Source organism: Xiphophorus hellerii, chromosome 14 (assembly GCF_003331165.1).
Source record: "Xiphophorus hellerii strain 12219 chromosome 14, Xiphophorus_hellerii-4.1, whole genome shotgun sequence".
NCBI classification, from domain to species: domain Eukaryota; kingdom Metazoa; phylum Chordata; class Actinopteri; order Cyprinodontiformes; family Poeciliidae; genus Xiphophorus; species Xiphophorus hellerii.
The window spans coordinates 27,765,722-27,784,997 of NC_045685.1; the positions used below are offsets into that span (position 1 = coordinate 27,765,722).

General features: G+C 43.7%; 3 protein-coding genes and 1 non-coding gene across 9 annotated transcripts in view; 2 read left to right on the plus strand and 2 right to left on the minus strand.

Annotated features, from left to right (window-relative positions):
* LOC116732602 (Fc receptor-like protein 5) overlaps window positions 1-19,276 on the plus strand; it is a 291,331-nt gene that overhangs the window by 106,044 nt on the left and 166,011 nt on the right. The window lies entirely within an intron of this gene.
* Window positions 3,310-6,373, minus strand: LOC116732640 (PRELI domain-containing protein 1, mitochondrial-like). The gene is made up of 6 exons (XM_032582986.1): window positions 6,193-6,373; window positions 5,377-5,479; window positions 4,838-5,063; window positions 4,618-4,731; window positions 4,296-4,374; window positions 3,310-3,592 (listed from the first exon to the last, which is right to left on the minus strand). Exons 2-6 carry the CDS (start codon window positions 5,466-5,468, stop codon window positions 3,480-3,482), a joined length of 624 nt encoding a protein of 207 aa, XP_032438877.1. The 5' UTR covers window positions 5,469-5,479; window positions 6,193-6,373; the 3' UTR covers window positions 3,310-3,479.
* Window positions 5,901-5,972, minus strand: trnag-ucc (transfer RNA glycine (anticodon UCC)). The gene has a single exon. It is a non-coding gene; the product is annotated as a tRNA-Gly (tRNA).
* On the plus strand, window positions 8,135-18,945 carry LOC116732599 (CXXC-type zinc finger protein 5-like). Of its 6 annotated transcripts, none has more exons than XM_032582892.1 (4): window positions 8,135-8,779; window positions 12,346-12,539; window positions 12,655-13,698; window positions 16,809-18,945. In XM_032582892.1, the coding sequence occupies exons 2-4, from the start codon at window positions 12,423-12,425 to the stop codon at window positions 16,854-16,856; spliced, it is 1,209 nt and encodes a 402-aa protein (XP_032438783.1). In that variant the 5' UTR covers window positions 8,135-8,779; window positions 12,346-12,422; the 3' UTR covers window positions 16,857-18,945. The 6 variants fall into 6 exon arrangements, with proteins under 6 accessions (XP_032438783.1, XP_032438782.1, XP_032438785.1 ...); XM_032582891.1 differs by lacking the exon at window positions 8,135-8,779 and adding an exon at window positions 8,809-9,091; XM_032582894.1 differs by lacking the exon at window positions 8,135-8,779 and adding an exon at window positions 9,098-9,388.

Genomic DNA, 19,276 nt, shown 5'->3' on the forward strand with positions numbered 1-19,276 from the left:
TTGATTGATTGATTGATTGATTGATTTAAACAGTCACATCCTCTGTGGTTTTGAAAACAGAAGCTGAAACATTTTTAATTACATTTATTTTCCCTTTGGGATTTATAAAGTATTTTTGAATTTGGATTTAATTTACATTTTGCCACAGATTTGAAGTCTTTCAGTAAAATGATTATATATGACAAAACATACAAATATTTAATGGCTTGATCAGCGGTTTGATTATTGGTGTGATTATTTGATCAGAAAGCTTTTATTTTGTAAAGCTGACATGTGTGACGGTAAACAGGAAGTTCTCGCTGTGTGTGTTTGTGACAGCTGGACATCCAGCAGCAGCAGCAGGTCCCGCAGTATCAGTCTGCCGGTTTTAAGCCTCTGCTCGGGATGCAGGCAGCAGTTCCGGTCCAAACATCCGGCCAGAAAACACAGAACCAGCCGCGGAGCCAGAAACCAGCAGAATGAGGATCAAAACAGAAGGATTATGGATTCTGATGACGGGCGCTCTGGCCTCTGATTGGTCCGAGCAGAGAGGCTGCGGACCAATCAGAGGGAGGCTGCAGCTCCTAGCAACAGGGAGAAACTTCTTGATTTATGTCGGAAAACTTCAAGCAACATGTTGATTTTTTCATAGCAGAAAACAGAAAAAGGGCAAAATGAGTCTGAAAAGTTCTCATATATTTATTCATTTGTTTATTTCTGTCTAATAAAATAACTTAAAGAATCACTTTCCTATTTACAGCATTTCATGCACAACGATGTTTGTAACTTGAAAAATATTAATATAACAAAATGTGAGATATTCTGGGTGTTTGAAAACCTTTTTTAGAGTTTGTGTCAGCAGCTGGAGCTGCAATAAGAAGATTTAATTTACATTTACCCTTAAAAGGACCAAACTCCCGTTTTTAAAATATGTTTTCTGCTCTTCAACAGATTATTGTTTATTAATCATTGTTGTTTATAATGAACAATACGCTTTCAAAGTACTTATATAAATGCAACATTAGTAAGTGGATAAATCTGTGTGTTTTCCTCAGTTTCTCAGCTTCATTTGGAGTAAATAATGGCTAAAAAGATAAAACTATTTAAAATATGTGCTTATGATTTTATTTCACTGATTATTAGACAGTTAATTAGCCTTACAGTCCAGGTTCTTTCTGCTGTTTGATGTTTTTCTCTAATACTTTGTAAATTATGTGATTCAAGTGAATTATGAGGAAACAATGACTGAAAACATGCAGTTACATGATAAAACCAGCAGGCGGCAGCAGATCCCTTCACGGGTTGGCAGAAGGTGAGTTTATCGATCTTATTTTTCATTATTTTGATTTAACCCTTTCATGCATAGTGGTCACTACAGTGGACAGCTATCTAAAAGCCATTTTCTTGTGCTTCCTGTGGATTGTTATGTTATAAATGCACACAGACCACTGAAGTGGACACTAATGCATAATAAAATATACCATCAACTACTGGCCATCAGCTGCAAATGCAAGAAATTATTTTTGTTAAATACAATATGGCCGACAGACAAAAAAGCATGAGAACCGACCCGGTCCCTCCTTCTACTGTAAACGACTCTTGCAAGTAAAAAAAATATTGTGACATCAGAGAACCCATAAGGAACAATACTACTGATGTATTTTTCAAATAACAACTTTGTATTTGGACAAAATTACAATTGATCACATAAAAATAAAAAAAAAAATAAAAAATTATTTTTACAAAAAAATGTTCCTACCTTTTTTATGCCTTAAGAAAAGAATTTTAAAAAATGGAAAAAAAATTCTGACACAAAGGATCATAATTCATGCATCAGAGGGTTAACAGAGAATCATTGTTCAGCTTTTGAACTTTATTTCACCCGAGTGAAATAAAAGCAGATTTTTTGTTCAGATTAATTCTCTGAGCTGCAGGAATGACACCCTCAGTTCTGTGTCTCTGAGTTCATTTACAAACTGGATCATTTCAGCTTAGTCAAATCTGATGAGACGTTTTAGTGACTGTGATAAGATATAAAGATGCTCTCTGGGGTAACTCCTGAGAGGAAGCTGCTCACAAACATTTGGTTTCCTGCTCCTCTGAAGTTTGCAGAGATGATGGGTGCAGCTGAAGAACCGAGCTCAGCTGATGAGAAGATCTTTGTGTTTTCCACTTCCATTTGTTCCCACCACAGTTTGGCTTCTCCTGATTTTCTGCACCCAAAACAAAATTTAAAATGACGCCTTGATCCTCATAACCAGTGGTGGGTAAATAAAAGATTAGCTACGCTAACTGTAAAGCGCTAATCACAAACATTAATCAATAACACTGAACAAACAGCATTTAATGAAAGCTAATTCTAAAGCGATTAGCTTCACTTTAAATTATTTCTGCCTATGAGAGACAACAGTTTAATTTCAACTTCATAATTTACATTTTCTATAAAACTATTACATATTGGCTTGGTAATCTTTTTTGCTAAATAACCTTTATTAATACTATTAACTAATTTTTAATAATTTCATCACTAAACGATATTGATCTTGAAAATCTTGGTTAATTTTTTCTAAAATATTTTGTCTTTTTAATTTTGTGTTTCTTAATGTTGTAAATGAATTGTATTTGCTCAGTGTTAATGAATAAACGCTTCCTAACAAGATGTTGCATAAAAATGTGAATTTGAAATGTTTAAGTTTATTCCAGTAGAATGTGAAATGATTAAGCAGCTTCATGATTAGAGATGTTTTCTCCTTTATTTTTATTTCTTCACTGTTTCTGATTAAGTTCATTTTAAGCATCAGTTGTTTTAATTAATTTAATTGTTGTGAACGCTTGTTATTAACCGCAGAAATCTGCCAAACCTTCGTTCTTTTACTAAAGATTTTACGAATTCTTCCTGGTCTGTAAAAACAATCCAGGTGAACTTTAGAGTGAAATCTGAATAAAACCATGATCCTGTCAACATGAAGTTAAAGTATTAGTTTTATATTTTATACAAAGTGAAACTAAACTCCTTGAAGCTGTAAAACCAACATTAAACAGCGCCGTTATCATAGTTTAATTTCAATCTGAGCAACAGAGACGTTAATCTGATAAGTTGCTAAGAGACATTAGATCAATTTATCTTCACCTGATACAGCATTTAATATTAAATTTTTAGATTAAGTGCAAATAATTTGAATAAAGTTGTGTGTTTTTAACTCAATATAAATGACTGAATTAGTAGTTTATTTTATAAATCATGTTTATTGAAAGCAAGAAACAAAAACACATAGAAAAAAAGAGAAATTTATTGAACAATAACTGTAATAATACATTTAAAATAAATTGTTTCTTTGTGTAAAAATGACGACACTCAATAAATCAATAAAACTAAAAATAATTTAAAATCTTTACTAATTCTAATAAAAAAGGCAAATCTAAGGTAACCTAATTTAATTTGTAATTTTTACAACCAATGAGGTTAGAACAGCGGTTATTGTTTACTTCCTGTTACCGTTTCAGGCAAACTGATTGGGTTTCTTGGCTGGAGTGGGCGGGGCATTTGGTGGGCGGGGCTTGTGTTTCTCAGACGACTCTTCCTGGTCGCCATGGAGATGGGGAAGATCTTCACCTGGAGGAAGACAATAGAAAACAGGCTGGTTGATGCAAGAAGCTGAATTACTATGATAAAATACTGAATATATTGTAATCCAAAGTACAGTTAAAGAACAAATACAATCGTGGTAATAAGTAAGTACACCTTCAGTTTTAATGTTTTACATACTGGAACAAATTTAAAAACAATTTCATTCACTAGATATTTGGAGAAAGATGGTATTTCAGTATATTAATATCTTTTATTTAACAAAAATGAGCTGAAATATGCTAGTAGCATTAAAGGTACAGTCTGCAACATACAGTGACATCTAGTGGTGGAATAAAAAGTACCACACACCCAGACACCCAGAGATCCTGTACAAAACTGCCACAAACAAGACTGTGTGTCGGGAAAATGGACATTTAGAAGGAATACAAGAGGCAAAAGTAAAAGTAACCCTGGTAACCTAAACTCATAAAAATGCCTCAAAAGGTGCAGGCATCCACAAAACACATGGACTGGAAAACAGAACCCTCATCAGTATCTCAGGAATTGACTACAGATAAAGATCTGGACCACTTTGCCACAGTCAGAACCAGAATCTTCCATCTGGAGGATGACAACCGTTACCTCTGAGTGTCCACTGCCACCCAGCCGTTGAGTCACCTTGTGATTGTATTAGTGAGGTGAGTAAGAGTCTTTCTGTGTGATGGATAAATACTAATCTTTGTCTTACTCTGGATCTTGGTCAGAGCGTAGTCCAGCCCCTTCATGGCTTCAGTTTGGTTGCTTTTGTACCGCGCTACGCCAAACTCCTGATGGACCGACAGGGACAGTTAGACAAATGACTTACCTGGACACATCAACCACAGGTGATCAATGCTCTCGTCCAGGAACGGACGTTCACAAGTCCGCAGGATACTTTCAGGTTCAGGTACAATGCACACCACTTAACATGTTATCCAAACTTTTATTCTATAATTATGAGGTTCATCAAACTGAAGACACCGAGTCCAGGTCTTAAAAGATTTTATTAAACTGCTGGATTTTTATGTTACCTGAATGGGCCGGGCCAGCCCATAAACAGAAGAGGAGATCCAAGCTTCTCGCTTTAGTTTGGTCCATGTGGGCTGACTGCCGTCCTGCTCAAACATGCAGCGCTCCACCACCGTCTGAGAGGATTAAACTGGACATTTTACTCCAAATCAATCATGAAACAGTAGTAATTCCCTCAGACAGGACACAGACGACCTCCACAGAAACATTGCCATGTCTCACCATCAGGGTGTTGTGGTTCAGGTTCCAGGTCTTGGTGACGAGGGTGTTGGCTTCCGGGTCCACGATGGAGTCCTCCAGGACGTAGACGGCCCGCGCCATGTGGGCGGGAAAGATGTGCTCCGCCCACCCTGGCAACCGGTTGGTTTTGGTCAGCAGTCTCCGTGACAACAAGAGGTTGGCGGGGGTGACCTCACGGTACAGGACGTCCTCAGTGAGGACATGAGTGCTGGCTCACAAAAGCAGAGGTCCAATCAGCTCCTAACTGCTTAAGACCCAAACATACTCAGCCTTAAAATGTCAATCAATGTGGAATTGATTTATATAAAATTATTTTTACTTTCTGAAATGAGAAAAATGTTGAATTATTGTATGTTTTTAGATGTACCTCCTCACACCAGCTGAGCTGTGTGGTGATTGGAGGAGATAGTGATCTACCAGAGGTTAAAGTTCATGTCCACTGCCTGATTTGAAGATATGACTCACACATTTCAAATTTCTAATGTTTTTATGATGTCGAGGTCACTATTTAGAGAAATTACCTGTATGGGTTTGGGTAGCGTTGCCAGAAAGCAGCCAGAACTTGATGCCACGGACTCTTGATGTGGTCCTCGCTGTAGAAGTACCGCCCCATGTCTGGACTCACTGCCGCAGGTTACAGAACATTCAGGAACTTTAGTCGTAATAATACTTTACTTTATTCAATAAAACACTTCAAACAGATCCCATTTCTACGGAAGAAGATTAGGGCCACCGAAAAAAAAAAAAGAATTCTGACTTTAATCTCAGAATTCTTTTTTTTTTTTTTCTTGGTGGCCCTAATCCTCTTCCGTACATTTCTAAGTGTAGTATCCATAATATTCAAGTTGGTAAAATCCACACTATTTATTAAAAATAACATTTAGGTAGAACAAGATTGTATTATGTAGTCACTACATGTATTTGACAGCTTTTTTCTATGTAATTCATGCATTTTACTGTGATAGTCTCGCGACGAATAGCTTATATGTACACTTTTAATAAATTATAAAATAAACACTATAAAACAAACAAAAAAACAAACATATGCGTTGGCCGGGAATCGAACCCGGGTCAACTGCTTGGAAGGCAGCTATGCTAACCACTATACCACCAACGCTTACATATACCTTTGTCCCGGTGTATCTACTTGACTGTACATAGGAAAAGCAATATGATAACTGCTGCTGTTTTTATGTGAGCTGACTCTGTTCTTCTGATTACCGAACAGTTCTCGGCGGTAAGGCTGATCTTTCTGCTCCGTTTAATCCATATTAGCCGTTTGCTGACATTAACGGCAGCCTGGACGAGGCTAACCGCTAGCAGCGGAGCTAACATACCTGCACCGGGATCAGGTCGGTGTAAAAATCTGGAGTCGACAATATAAGAGCCGCATTACTGAAGATTCTGCCGATGGTGTGACTATAAGGCCTCTGCTTACAGTTTCTGTCGCTGAACATCCAAATTAAACCAGTAATCAAACCAATAACGGCACATCCCACTTTCCTCCACTAGATGTCGACATTTAGTCATTTTTAGAGCAGAAGCCTGTCTGCTTTTCTTACCTTGTTGAAGGTCTTCTGTTGAGACTTTACACTTATTTCTTATACCTGACCGTGTGTAATATATATGTTATAATCGTGCCACAACGACTAGAGATACCTATGTTGCTTTTAGTAGTACCCAGGAAAAGTTTGTGTGGTTGTGTTTTAGAAAATAAACATTAAATTAACAGTGATTCAGAGCCAGAGGTGTGTAGAGTAGCTGAAAAATGTACTCAAGTAATAGAAACACTATTTCATTCAGAAATAAAATTTAGTCATCCATTCAAGTATGAGTAATAAAGTACATGGTAAAAAAAAATCTAGTTGTTTCTTATACTGTTTTGGGTTAAAAAACATTTTTCTCTGTTTAGTGAAGTCACTTTCAATGGGCAACATAGTCAGAAATTGTACTCCTGGAAGAGTAGTTACTTCAAATTATATTACTCAAGTAAGTAAAAAATGTGGTGCAGTAAAACTATTCCTAGAAATATATTTTTTCCAGAAAGTGACCACAGTAAATAACCACGGTGGAGCCATGCCGATTCACGGTTCTGGATTCACTGATTTTCCTGTGGAAAGTAACTTCAAAGTATTTATGGAAAATCAGACTATTTACACAGTCTTGTCAAACAGCATGTCTAAAATATTCAAAAGAAAATGCAATTAGGGAAGCTGAAATATTTAGGTACAAAGGTACTTGGCACGCTATTGGCTGCCAATCCCCAAGAGTGAAAATATGGAAGACTGTAGATGTCAGCATCAGCTGTAGTACTGAGACCAATTGGACCAAATAGTAGAGCATTCCACTATGACTGTGTGAGGATTTGAGTTTTCTTGTGTTTATTTTAGGTTTCTGTGTCTCTATGAAGATCATAGCAGAGCCATACTTTGCCTTTAGACGTCTTGGGATCGCGATTAGGCTCCTCTATGTGCTGGAGGGCTGGTCCTCCATCTCTGTCTGCTGGGTTTGGTGGAGCTGCAGCAGGAGGCAGAGTGGGAACGCCAGACAGCTTTAACTGTCATGGCTGGTGACCTTCTGCCTCTTAAGCCGGACAGTCCATTCTCACACTCCACCCTCGTGACTCCTCGTTGCCCCCTAGTGACTCCTCGTTGCCCCCTAGTGACTCCTCGTTGCCCCCTAGTGACTCTTCGGTGCCTCCTCCTCCCTGTGGTCACTCGGTGCCTTCCAGTGACTCTCTTCCTGGTGTTGTGCCGAGGCTTCCTGAGTCGTCCTCCCTGTCATCGTATACAGGGCGACGGTGGAAAGAGTTTGTCCCTCAGTTGGTGGGTTGCCGGCTTGATTCCCGCTCCGTCTGCCTCTGTCATTGTGTCCTTGGACAAGACATTTCACCTGCCTTGTCTGCTGGTGGAGGTCAGAGGGCGCATGATGCATGGCAGCTTCACTTCTGTTAGACCCAGGGCAGCTGTGGCTGCTACCCAGCAGCTCCCCGCCACCAGCGTGTGAATGGAGTGTAAAAGCACTTTGGGGTCCTCTGGGTTGGATACGGCTCTGTGCAAGAACCATTTTTACCCCCTTGCTTTAACACTCAACTACTAACAGAGTGTGTGCATGGGGTGTGTGTGTGTGTAAAGATAAAACATTACCCAGTAAAGAGTGCTTTTAAATCAATTAATGTGTGTTAGGATTATTCTTAAACAACTTCAAAAAGTTGGTATAATTAAGACATTTTTATCAAAAACACACAAACCAGTCAGGAAAAGCCCTGAGTTTCATTTTTATTAAAGGAAACTGTAGAAAAACAGAGAGTTCTTCATTCATTCTCTCTCTCCCGTTTCTCTGAAGGGTCTCTCTACCTTCTCTCTGTTAGTGGCCAGCAGCCAATCACCTGCCAGCTCTCGCGCCTCCTGTTTCCTCCTCACCTCTCCACAGCGCCAATCAGACGGTTCACACCGCGCGCCGCACGCCGCGCCGCCACGGGCGCTGCCGACAGCAGAACACACACACACACACACGCACACACATACACACACACACACGCGCACACCCACACACACACACACACACACACACACACACACACACACACACACACACACACACACACACAGCCTCCCCTCTCTGTTACCGAACATCAGCGTCGTGTGGACCCCCTGCCTCCCTCCCTCCCCTTCTCGCCCTGCCGCGAGAGCGACGCACGTATCCGTTCATAACCTCCGCCATTATTCATCACCCCTCCTCCCCCGCCCCTCTCCTCCCGTGGTGCTGTTTTTTTTCTCGCTTTCCTTTCCTCGAGCTCCTCGCCTCTCTTCCTCCTCCCCTGCAGGGTCTCCACAGAGCCGCTTCCCTTCTCCTCGCCGGGCTAATTTAACGCCTCGCCCTCCCTCCTTCTCCCCGCCTCGCGCTCGCTTGTGCCAAGCCCAGGTGATTATCCATCCGCCCCCCCTCCGCCCTCCTCCTCCTCCTCCTCCTCCAACCCCCACTCCCCGTTATCCCTCCCTCCATCACCTCCTCCTCCTCCTCCTCCTCCTCCTTGGTACCAACAGACCGACAAATCCCTCCCGGAGCTCCTCTCTCCCCCCCTCCCCTCCTCTCCTCTCTTTCTCTGTCTCCTTCCCCGCCAGCCATGATCCGTGGCGGGCTAATTCCCAGACGGTCTTCTCCTCCTTCCTCCTCTTTCTCCTCATCACCCTCTTCCTCCTCCTCCTCCTCCTCCTCCTCCTCCTCGCGGGGCCGGTAAGTAGCAGCAGCACGCGCCGTCCATCTTCTCCCTTCCTCCTCGCGCTGTATCGGACTGCATGCTGTGTTCACGGTATTTATCGGTCGTTATCGGCTCTGCCTTTTTTGTGTTTGACCCCCCACCCCCTCCACCTCCCTCTCATCACTCTCCCTCCCTCCTCCCTGCTCCTTGGCTTTCAGTGCCTGAGGGGGGGAGGTGTTAATGTGTCGCGTGGGAGAGCCGTTTTCCCCTCGCGGTCGGTGGCCGCTGTGACCTTCTGTCGGAGCTCGCGCCGGCCCGCTTGACCAGACAGGGTAATTAGTTACGCCTCGGGGGAGTTGGAGGGTTGGAGGAGGGGGGTGGGGGGAATGAGGGGGTGGGACACGCGCGCGCGCACGCACGCACGAGCCGACACACATTTCCACACTGACTACACACACACTCTGCTAGAGGCTGCACGCGTTTGTTTCCTTTGACAAACACCCACATTTCACACTCATTCTCACAGCGCCAGTCTGCTCGTTGTTCACACACCAACAAAAGGCAGCGATTGCTTTGCTGGCTGGTTTGTTTTACTGCCACCATGGAGTCCGAGACCGGGCAACACTCCCAACCGTCCGGGATTTCCTGGGAACCTGGGGACCAAACTGAGGACGCCACGGGTCCAAAGTGGTTTGGGACGGTTCTGACTGACCCAAAGTGTCTCTGCCTTCTGCATGAGTAACAGATACTGGGCTGGAAAATGAAAAGACGTCAACATGGAAACGTCCTAATGGAACCGAAAAGTTGGGGGGATTTGGGTCACTTCAGATAATCAGTCAGAGATTCTGAGCTTCGACTTTTCATGTAAAAGTTTGGAACGACTTGACTGCATGTTCATGAGATGCTGATGACTTTCAATCTCAAACTAAACAAAATCAGTTAAAATCAGGAGTTTGTGTTAATGTTGAGGTAACCAGGCGTAACGATCACAACTGGGACCAGTTCAGCTACGACTTCTGGACTTTTTTAACAGATCTTATTAATTAAAAACACCAGGTAACAAACGATACATCTCAGATGGAAATGGAATGAAAAAGCAGATTTTGCAAGAGATTATAATATCACATCAAATTGTTAGCAGTTTTCAGGGAGGATTGAACAAGTTTACACATTTTCCTTTCCCATTCTAAACAACATCAAACTGGTTTAGTCTGGATATTGGGACATCTCTGCTGATTATGCAGATTCTTTCCCAATCATATTCAAAATAAATGTTTGAAGATAAACAGAGCTGGTGGTTTTAGTTCACTGTTGATCCTGATCTCAGAGGATTTTGAAGGGCTTTGGACCTGGAGTCAACCAGATTAAGAGAGACATGGAAGAGACAGCTTTCTCCATCTTATGCACCACCACTGACATGGACCAGTGTGGTGGTCGCCTGGCCGGTCACAGGAGAACCTAAACACAACGCAGCAGCAAGTAAACATGGTGTTGACGAGAATTGGTCTGCAGAAAACACCAAACTAGATCTGGGTCTCTTTATCACTGAGGTAACCTGAAGAGGTTTGTTGCTGTGCAGCAGGATTCCTTACAGCCGGTCCTTCAGATCTACCATCGTTTAGACCTTTAGATGCCTCCAGTCTCCAACACATCTGGATCAAATGACTCGTTAAGCATCTGTCAGCTCTGTAGAGGTCTGGTAATTCACTATTTGATTCAGATGTGTAGAATTAAGGGTGTATCTAAAAGTTACGGGGCTGGATTTGGGAATACAAGCCCATACCTTATGGTACAGTATAGCTTCAGAGGTAGACACCCTGTTTAATATGGATCTGGATTTATAGTACAACCACCCAGACTGACCCAAACAAAATGGTGTCTCTTTCCCACCACCATCATGTGCTGGTAATGCTGCGTAAGGATGATTTTAAGGTTGATCCCTCCTTACAGAACCAAAATGACGGTACAGTCCTTGTCAGGTGAGGTTGTGGTTTCTTGGTTTGGTCTGTTTTTCATGTCTCAATTTCTGTTGGGTCGTTGCAAAGAGAGTGAGATCAGCAGAGTTTAGTGTATAATGATGTCATGGGGTTTATCAGGATTAGTTCCCTGAGGTTGCACCTTCTCGTTTTTCTTTTGTTCACGGATTTGTTTTGTTTATGGTTCAGAAAGGGAATAAGGATGGTCTCTTCCATCGGCTTTACAAATCATTTTCTCATACAGCGACTGAATTAGACTGAACTTCTGCATATTTTTATGTTCCAGTTTATGCTAAATAATACTGTATAACCATGTACGCATTTCAAACCAAACTAATTAGTTACAGTCAGACTAAAACAACGAACAGGACTGCGGTACAGGTGTTGCCTTTCCTCTTGACCTTCAACTTGTTATTCATGTCTGGAATAAATGTTTGAAGCAGGACTCTCGATCTCGTCTGAGCATGTGTGTACATGTGTCTTTTTAATATTTTTGGATAGTGAAAAACATGAAGACACATTTCACAGTGAATTACAAAACTGCATTACATCAGGTTAGGGCTGCAAGGTGGTGCATTTTGGAGCACCATTGCCTGGTTTGGAGTCTTTTGTCGTGGAGTTTGCATGCTCTCCTTGTGCATGGCTTGGCTTTCTCTGGGTACTCTGACTTCCTCCCACAGTCCAAAAACATGACATGGGATTAATCGGTCTCTGTAAATGCTCCTTTTTGTGTGCATGGTTGCCCTGCGATGGCAACCTGCTCAGAGAGTACCCTGCCTGTTACCCAATGGCTGCTGGATAAAGACACCAACAGTTTTGTGAGCCAATTTTGGTTGGTTGAAGCATCATTCTTAGATTTCAGTTCCAACATTGCATCAATAGCTTAACATCAAAAATGCTAAATCACCATCTACTGTACTGGAATAAGTGAGTAGGGTTGGTTTCATATAGGAGGTGATGCGAGGTGTGCTTGCCCTGGTCTAAGGCCAACAGAAGGAGGAAATGGTGCTGACCAGGGAACACAAAGGCTCAAATATGTTAAAGAGAGAATATATTGTTGACAAAAGTATCGTCACATGGTGCTGTGATATTCTAGAAGAAGGACAATAACCTTAGAAAGTGGTTTCCTTTCTTAACTTGTTATTAACCAACATAATTTCTGATAAACCAACGTCTATACATCAGGTGTAGACAAAAATTATTGACTGATATTGGATAAAAGGTTACAGCAGAATGGAAGGTTACCGTGATCTGTAGAATCAATAAGCCATGTGTTTCCTAAAGGCACTTTGTCTGATCTGTTTTATTCACAGACCAAAACGCAGTGACCTCACATGCTAACTGCTAGCTGAGCAAACGTGTTCATATGTGTGTTTGTGTGTGAGAGGTCATGTCGGGAATGACGAGCGGCGTGTGTGTAGAGAGTGACCTCTCCTCGATGCTGCAGAGAAGCTCCGCCCCCTCTCACCATCACCCAAATCACCATGGTTACGGCAGTCAGGGACAGGTGAGTTGGTGTTTTCTGAATTTCTGAGATGCGATCACCTGCGCTGGTGAATTGTTGATCTCTGAGATGTAAAGTCACATGGCGTAATGAAAAGTGATGAAGGTCTTTGCTGCAGGTGTCGGGTCTAGCGCCGATGCTCGACTACACCACTGAGATGGACCGGTACCGCTCATCCATCGCCACCTTCTACAAGACTAACGTCAACATGAACATGAACGTGACAAACTTCCCACAATCAGCCAAACTGGCGGCTCGTCTGGCGGCCGCCGCTCCTATCTTCCCCCCCGCCGCTGCCAGGCTGGGTGCCATGGCGACAGCCCCATGGGGTTGCCATGACAACATGAACATGAACATGAACCACCCGGCGGCCATGTTCTGGGGCAGGCCCAAACCTGTAGCTACAGCGCCAACGCATCACCACCACCATCCCTCGGCGACGCCAGGTCACATGACCTCTTCGCACCCCCACAGCAGCAGCATGCACCAGAGCAGCGGGGGGCCCGGAGGGGGAGGAACCGGTGGTGGAAGTGAAGGGGGAGGGGCTGAAAAACACGGACACACTGCGTCACTTCCTGTTAGCCAGGGAACAGCACACCATCACCCCATAGCGCCTAGCAACGGGAACTTTCTGCCCGGTTACAGCGGCGGCGCAGACTGTGGCGTTATGAACAAGCAGGGACACGCCCACCCGGACATGATGGGCCTATCAGAGGGCGGCAACTGCAATGGGGGAGGAGTAATGAGTGGTGGCTTCCTGGGGGGGCTGGGATTACCCCCTGGGGTCATCGTCATGGCAATGGGATCCGCAGGCGGCGGGATTTCAGACGCCAGCAGCGCTTTTCAGATGACGAGCGGCCAGCGGGCGCTAACGGACTGCCAGCAGCACACTAACTCCTCCCCTTGCCCCTCCTCTTCCTCCCCTTCATCATCAGGGGTGACAGCAGGGGGTGTGTCTCTCTCCTCATCATCTTCATCATCGTCAGGGACAGTGGCGAAGAGGAAGCGGAAGCGCTGTGGCGTATGCGGGCCGTGCAGACGACTGATCAACTGCGGCGTCTGCTCGTCCTGCCGCAACAGGAAGACGGGTCACCAGATCTGCAAGTTCAGGAAGTGTGAGGAGCTGAAGAAGAAGCCAGGAGGAGGAGGCGGGGTGCTGGAGGTGAGTAACACACACACAGGGTAAAACACAAATCAAGCCATACAAAAGTATTTATATCACCACATATTTTGTCTTTATTTGGGCTCAGTGGTGCTCAAAGTCCGTAGTCAAGTGCAGAAATTCTGCATGTTTTGGTTGTTTCCCTGGATCAACACACCTGAATCAAGTGTTGGGTCATCAACCGGCTTCTGCAGAACATTATGACGTGTTGAGCAGTTGAACCTTTTGAATCAGCTGCCTTGGAGCAGAGAGATCTAAAACTAGCAGGACACCAATCCTCAAGGTCCGGAGCTGGACACCCGCAACTTATTCTCACTGAGTTACTCAAAGTAGGTCCTTATTATGACGTGGAGAGAAAACGATGAAGGAATGAGGCCAAGGAACCTCGCTGCAGGGGAAAGTTCTGGAGAAGTTAAAAGGAGGGCTGGGTTCTACAACAACATCCCAAACTTTCCCCCAGACCGCTGACCAATCCATCATCTGAACATGGAGAGACTGGAGATCTACCAAGACTGGATAAACTGACAGGAGAGAATTAATTAGGGAAGCAGCCAGGAGCTCCATGGTAACTCTGGAGGAGCTGCAGAGATCTATAGCTCAAGAGGGAGAATCTGTTGACAAGACGGACATTAGTTGAGCAATCTATAAAACTGACATCTTAATAAAACTGGTAAGAAGAAAATCCACATTGAAAGAAAGCCAAGTAAGTCCTGTGACACAGGATACAGATAACATGTGGTCAAATCCAATGTGACTCTTAAGCTTTCAAGCAATACGCTGTTATAAGCAATACAGTCAGAGACTCAGTTCTACTCAGCTATAGGGGTTTTCCAATCGCAAAAGTTACATAGTACCAGCTTCTTTTTTAGAAATTGGTGACTGATTGGTTAGAGTCACAAGACTGACTAAAGGCTCCCACATATCTGGTTGTACTTCATTCAGTGGAGATCTGCTTCCTAGAGGCAAACTCAAAACAGACGTCTGTCCGACACGTATGGGCAAAGGCAAAGTTTGGTGATCAAGTAAAATTTGATCGCCAAAGTACACAAGAAAGTACACAGCTTCTTGTGTACTTTGTGTTGCACAAGAAGCTGTTGGTGGGCAAGTAGCTCATCAAACAAGCCAGAATCCATTCGGACTGGAGGAAATGAAGGAACTTGTTACAAGAAATGCATGCAAACGATATGCTCGACCATGAAATCTCAACCATGCAGGACAAGGTTTGTTTTGTCCACATGTCTCACAGAATATGTGCAGTACGCCCAAATATCTGGGAGCCTTCATCCACATTTCTTTTTCTGTTGCCTGTTCTGGTTCTGAATGTTCAACTTAGCTTCAACATCCTCCTATGTGGCTGCCTTTGTGTTGCATAGAGATCACACTCACTGATCTTTATGCAACAAATAAAGATGTTTGTCGGATGACCCAACTGTGTCACAGTCCCACCCAGTAGCGACGTCCCATAGCTGTAAAGGAAAACCACCTGAACCTGCAGAGGAGAGTCAAGTCGAGCCGAACTTCAGGTTCTCATGGTAAAGGGTCTTAAGTGTGTTGGAAACCAACACTACTCATCACCTTAACCACACCGACCCCACAGTGAAACATGGTGGTGGCAACATCATCCTACGGAGATTCTGCTCTTCAGTGTGGACATGGAGTTGACAGGAAGTTAAATCCTTAAGATTTCTGAAAGAAAACTAGTTGGAGGCTCCAGTTGGAGACCGACCTCAACTGAATGTATCCTCAAGGTTTACCTTCAGTAAAAGATGGTTCTAAAAATGTTCTCTCATTTTGCTTCAACTCCAAAACGATGCAACTCTTTGGATCATTTTATTCGTTCCACTAAAACACTAAAGTTTGTTGTTATAATGTAGCAAAATGAGGAAAAGTTCAAGAGGCATCAATTCTTTTTCAAGACCCTGCACATGTTCACGTACATACAGCGACGGAGCCAAATTTCTATCTGGTTTTACTTCTCTCTACATGTTTCTGTGTGTGTGCTTGGTTCTGTGTGTGTGTGTGTGTGTGTGTGTGTGTGTGTGTGTCCTGGCTCACTTAACCCAGATGACTGCCAGGGAGGCTGGAAGGCATCGCTCACCCCGCTGAGTGAGTGTGTGTGAGTGCTGTGCAGATGGTGGGTGGTGAAAAGCGAGAGCTTGGAGCCTGCCGAGGTCTGGCAGGCTGCCAACACACACACACACACACACCGGCACACACACCGACGCACACACCAGCTCTACACTGATTCACAGAGATAAAGAGAGCCTGCAGAGAGCGGGAAACGGAGAATATTTATGTTATCTGCCTTCTCCTCGGGGTGTGTGTGCCAGCGCTCGTCTTTGCCGTAAGAAGTAGCGGCGATCAATAATTCATTGACACCGGTTTTCGACCTCACTGATGACTCCATATATCTCTCTTACACACACACACACGCACACACACACTTCCTGTGGGAATGTCTACCAACTAACTCTAATTATTCCCTCCCTTGCACACTAAAACAAGGAGTGTGTGCGTTACGAAGACAGTGAATTAGCAGCCATAATCTTCCTCAATTACACACTAATTGGACCTGCGGAGCCTCACGGCAACTGACAGCACCGTGCACGTGTGCACGGCTAACAGAGTGTGTGAACCTGTGTGTCCTGTATGTGTGTGTTGGCAGGTGGTTTCACTCTCTTGCCTCATCCTTTCTTTGCTCTCTTTGAAGTCGACCCGACAGACTTTCCCTCGGTCCTAAACTTTACTGTGTACTGAACATTAAAGCTTTGTCAGTACTTCGCCGTTACCTTCAGCAGAGATTTTGTCCTGCAGAGTCCGAAACAAAAAGGCCAAAAAAACAACTCTTCAAACTTAAAGCTCTAGTTTAGAGAAGAAAGTTTTTCTCCAAGAGATGCAAACATTAACCTTTCAGTCTGATCCATTGGGTTTGAAGCTAAGGAAGTTTCTGGTCAACTGGGTCAAGACTTGAGCAAGACTCTGAACCGTTGAGGAAGCTCACTTCATTTGTAATCAAACCTGAATAAATGACTGAAGCTACAATGTGCCAGGAAAATGGCTTGATTCCTGTTGGCTCTTTCACCAACTCTTCTTCTCTGTTTGCTCCTCAGCGGCCGCCCTCCGTCCCAGCCGGTGAGGCGTTTCGCTGGTTCTTCTAGCCTTTCCTTCACCAGTGGAGTCACCAACGCAGACACACCTGGACTGAATGAAATTCAGCCAGAGGACTTTGGCGTCTCGGACTGAACCAGAACAGGACTTTGTCGTGTGTGGATAGCCCAGAAATCCTGCATCGACTGGATGGAGGACGAGGAGGAAGAGGAGGAGGAATCACAGGAAATAGGAGGGCTTCATCAGAAAGGTTTAGTGTTTTGTGAAAGGGGATTTAAAGGTACCACAGGAAGCAGTTGTCAAATTGACTCCCCTCATGAATGGTCTTGTGCTCACCAGCTATTGATGCCCATCGTCCCTTCAAATCAACTGCAAGTCATCTTGACGCCTCAATTGTCCCGGATTCACTTTATATTTGGGTTTTTCAAATCTGGTCATGCAATAGCACAAGGCATTGAGACTCTAGATTTCTATTCTATTTCTATTGCTTCAATGCCTGAAACACTAGAAATATTTCTTCTTATCTAATTTGCAAAAGTGGATTTGCTCCATCTTTGCGATCCTAGTGAGAAAAGTTTATATGGGTCTATTAAACACTGCAGACAATGATTTATCAGCATTAAACCAGAGTTAATCCCTGAAATGGGACAATAGAACTGTCTCTAGGTTCATGAATTACTGGTCCAGTCTAGTTTTCAGGGCAAATATCAATTTTTCATCATGGGACCAATCTTTGGTCCAGTCTTACTGGGAACCAGGATTTCCTGAGTGGGACCATAATTTATGGTTTGGTAACCCTTTAGGCTCGTCAGTGGTATGTTTTTGTCCCAGTGTTTAAATTATGTCGCGAACATTTGCCCCTGCTAAATTCAGAGGCTGTCGATGCTTAATGTGTCAGGCAGAGGTTTGCTCAGTATTTCTAAGTATTGGAGAAGATTTTATTAAAGGTCTTGGATCCGAACCAAGACCAAGAACACTCAGGGGATCAGGAAGGACTCTGGCAAAACCATTCAGGACATTTCTAGAGATGAGCAGAGGAGTCGGTAAGGACGTAGATGCTCCTGGAAGTACAAGGAGAGACTTTAAACTGTTGCTTTATTTTGGTTTGACAAAGGAAGGATGGAAAATCTTCAACCTGTCAGAGAAAACCAAACTTTCTTTCTTCTCCTCCAAACTACAACTCTAGAGTCCGATGCTTTGATTGGTTAAACTGGGCAGTGACTGAAAAGTCCAGATAAAAAAATGAGTTTTAAACTTTACAGCGACACAAGAGCATTAACCATTTCCTCCCAGACCTTTTCCATCCCTTGAATAAAACGCCTTCCTCCTCTTCATCCTCATCCACCCAGCCTAACCACTAATCCCATTGTAGCAAAACCCAGGAAGATTCAGGACTCAGCCGCAGAGACTCCTTCAGTTTGACCAAAACTGGCTGACAAGCTAACCTCAAAGAGGATTCACAAACTGACCTCAGCAGGAAGTGATCCAAGACTGTTAATATGGACTACAAGTTCCCCACAGTAGGACTACAATAACCACATCACTGTTACCATCTCTTCTGTCTACCTCCTCCTTAAGGACTTTAAACGGCACCTTGGTTGACTTTTGCTGGCCGGTGTTTCTGCTGGTGCAACGTGAGCTGCTTCTTAACTCTCTTGGTGGTCCAGAAGTTATTTGGTTCATTTGAATCTGGCAAATTAAAGAGTTGTGATAATTTATTGGGTTTGTGTAGATGTAGATGGAAGGTGCAGTCAAAGGTCCAGTCGGTTTTATAAGGCTGAAAGGAACCATTTTACTGCTTTCTGGGTCCTCTAATTGAAGGTTTCGACATTTTTCCGCTTCAGCTTGTTGGGCCCGACAGGGACCTCAGAGAGAGTTCAGAACCAGATCCTGTGTTCCCGTATCAGCTGAACATTGAACCATGTGGTGGACCAACAGAAGCGCGAATGCAGCGTGGGAATTCGCAGCGACCCTTTGGATCCCCGAGCAGAACTCTGGGACCTCCGGGAACCGAGCGGAAAGAGATCGGATCATTCCACACTGCAACTGTGTCATTTCCTGTTTGTCGGTTGACAACGCGCTCAGTGATTCCTTGTACACACCGAGACATTCTCATTAAAATTTTATCTTGAAAGCTCATTTTTGAGAAGAGATTTTGGTGGCAGAAGGAACCGATTTCTCCAGGTGATTTCAGAGGATATGCAGCTGAGGTTCTTGTCAAACGTTTGGACCTGAGTTCATTATATTACAGGGTCACTTTTTATAGGACGGAAACAACAGCATGCAGCTTAATAAAGGGCTGTCAGTTAACTGTCCATAAATCCTTCTAATTGTAATGAGTTTTGAGACACGTAGCATAAGGAGGTCCGGTTCTTTCACTGGTATATTTCAGCAGTGGTTCTGGAGTCAGCCGCTCAGAACCACTGATCCAATGCAGAGAACTCAACCAGTTTAAATAATGCCAGAGAAC

What these genes read in the sequence shown, in the direction of transcription:
- LOC116732640 (XM_032582986.1), bottom strand. Translation starts at nt 5,468, where the DNA reads ATGGGGCGGTACTTCTACAGCGAGGACCACATCAAGAGTCCGTGGCAT. An exon ending in CGCTACCCAAACCCATACAG is followed by an intron (nt 5,064 to 5,376) that starts GTAATTTCTCTA and finishes TTTGTGAGCCAG; the next exon opens with CACTCATGTCCTCACTGAGG. An exon ending in TGAACCACAACACCCTGATG is followed by an intron (nt 4,732 to 4,837) that starts GTGAGACATGGC and finishes TAATCCTCTCAG; the next exon opens with ACGGTGGTGGAGCGCTGCAT.
- LOC116732599 (XM_032582892.1), top strand. Translation starts at nt 12,423, where the DNA reads ATGTCGGGAATGACGAGCGGCGTGTGTGTAGAGAGTGACCTCTCCTCG. An exon ending in GTTACGGCAGTCAGGGACAG is followed by an intron (nt 12,540 to 12,654) that starts GTGAGTTGGTGT and finishes TCTTTGCTGCAG; the next exon opens with GTGTCGGGTCTAGCGCCGAT. An exon ending in GAGGAGGCGGGGTGCTGGAG is followed by an intron (nt 13,699 to 16,808) that starts GTGAGTAACACA and finishes TTTGCTCCTCAG; the next exon opens with CGGCCGCCCTCCGTCCCAGC.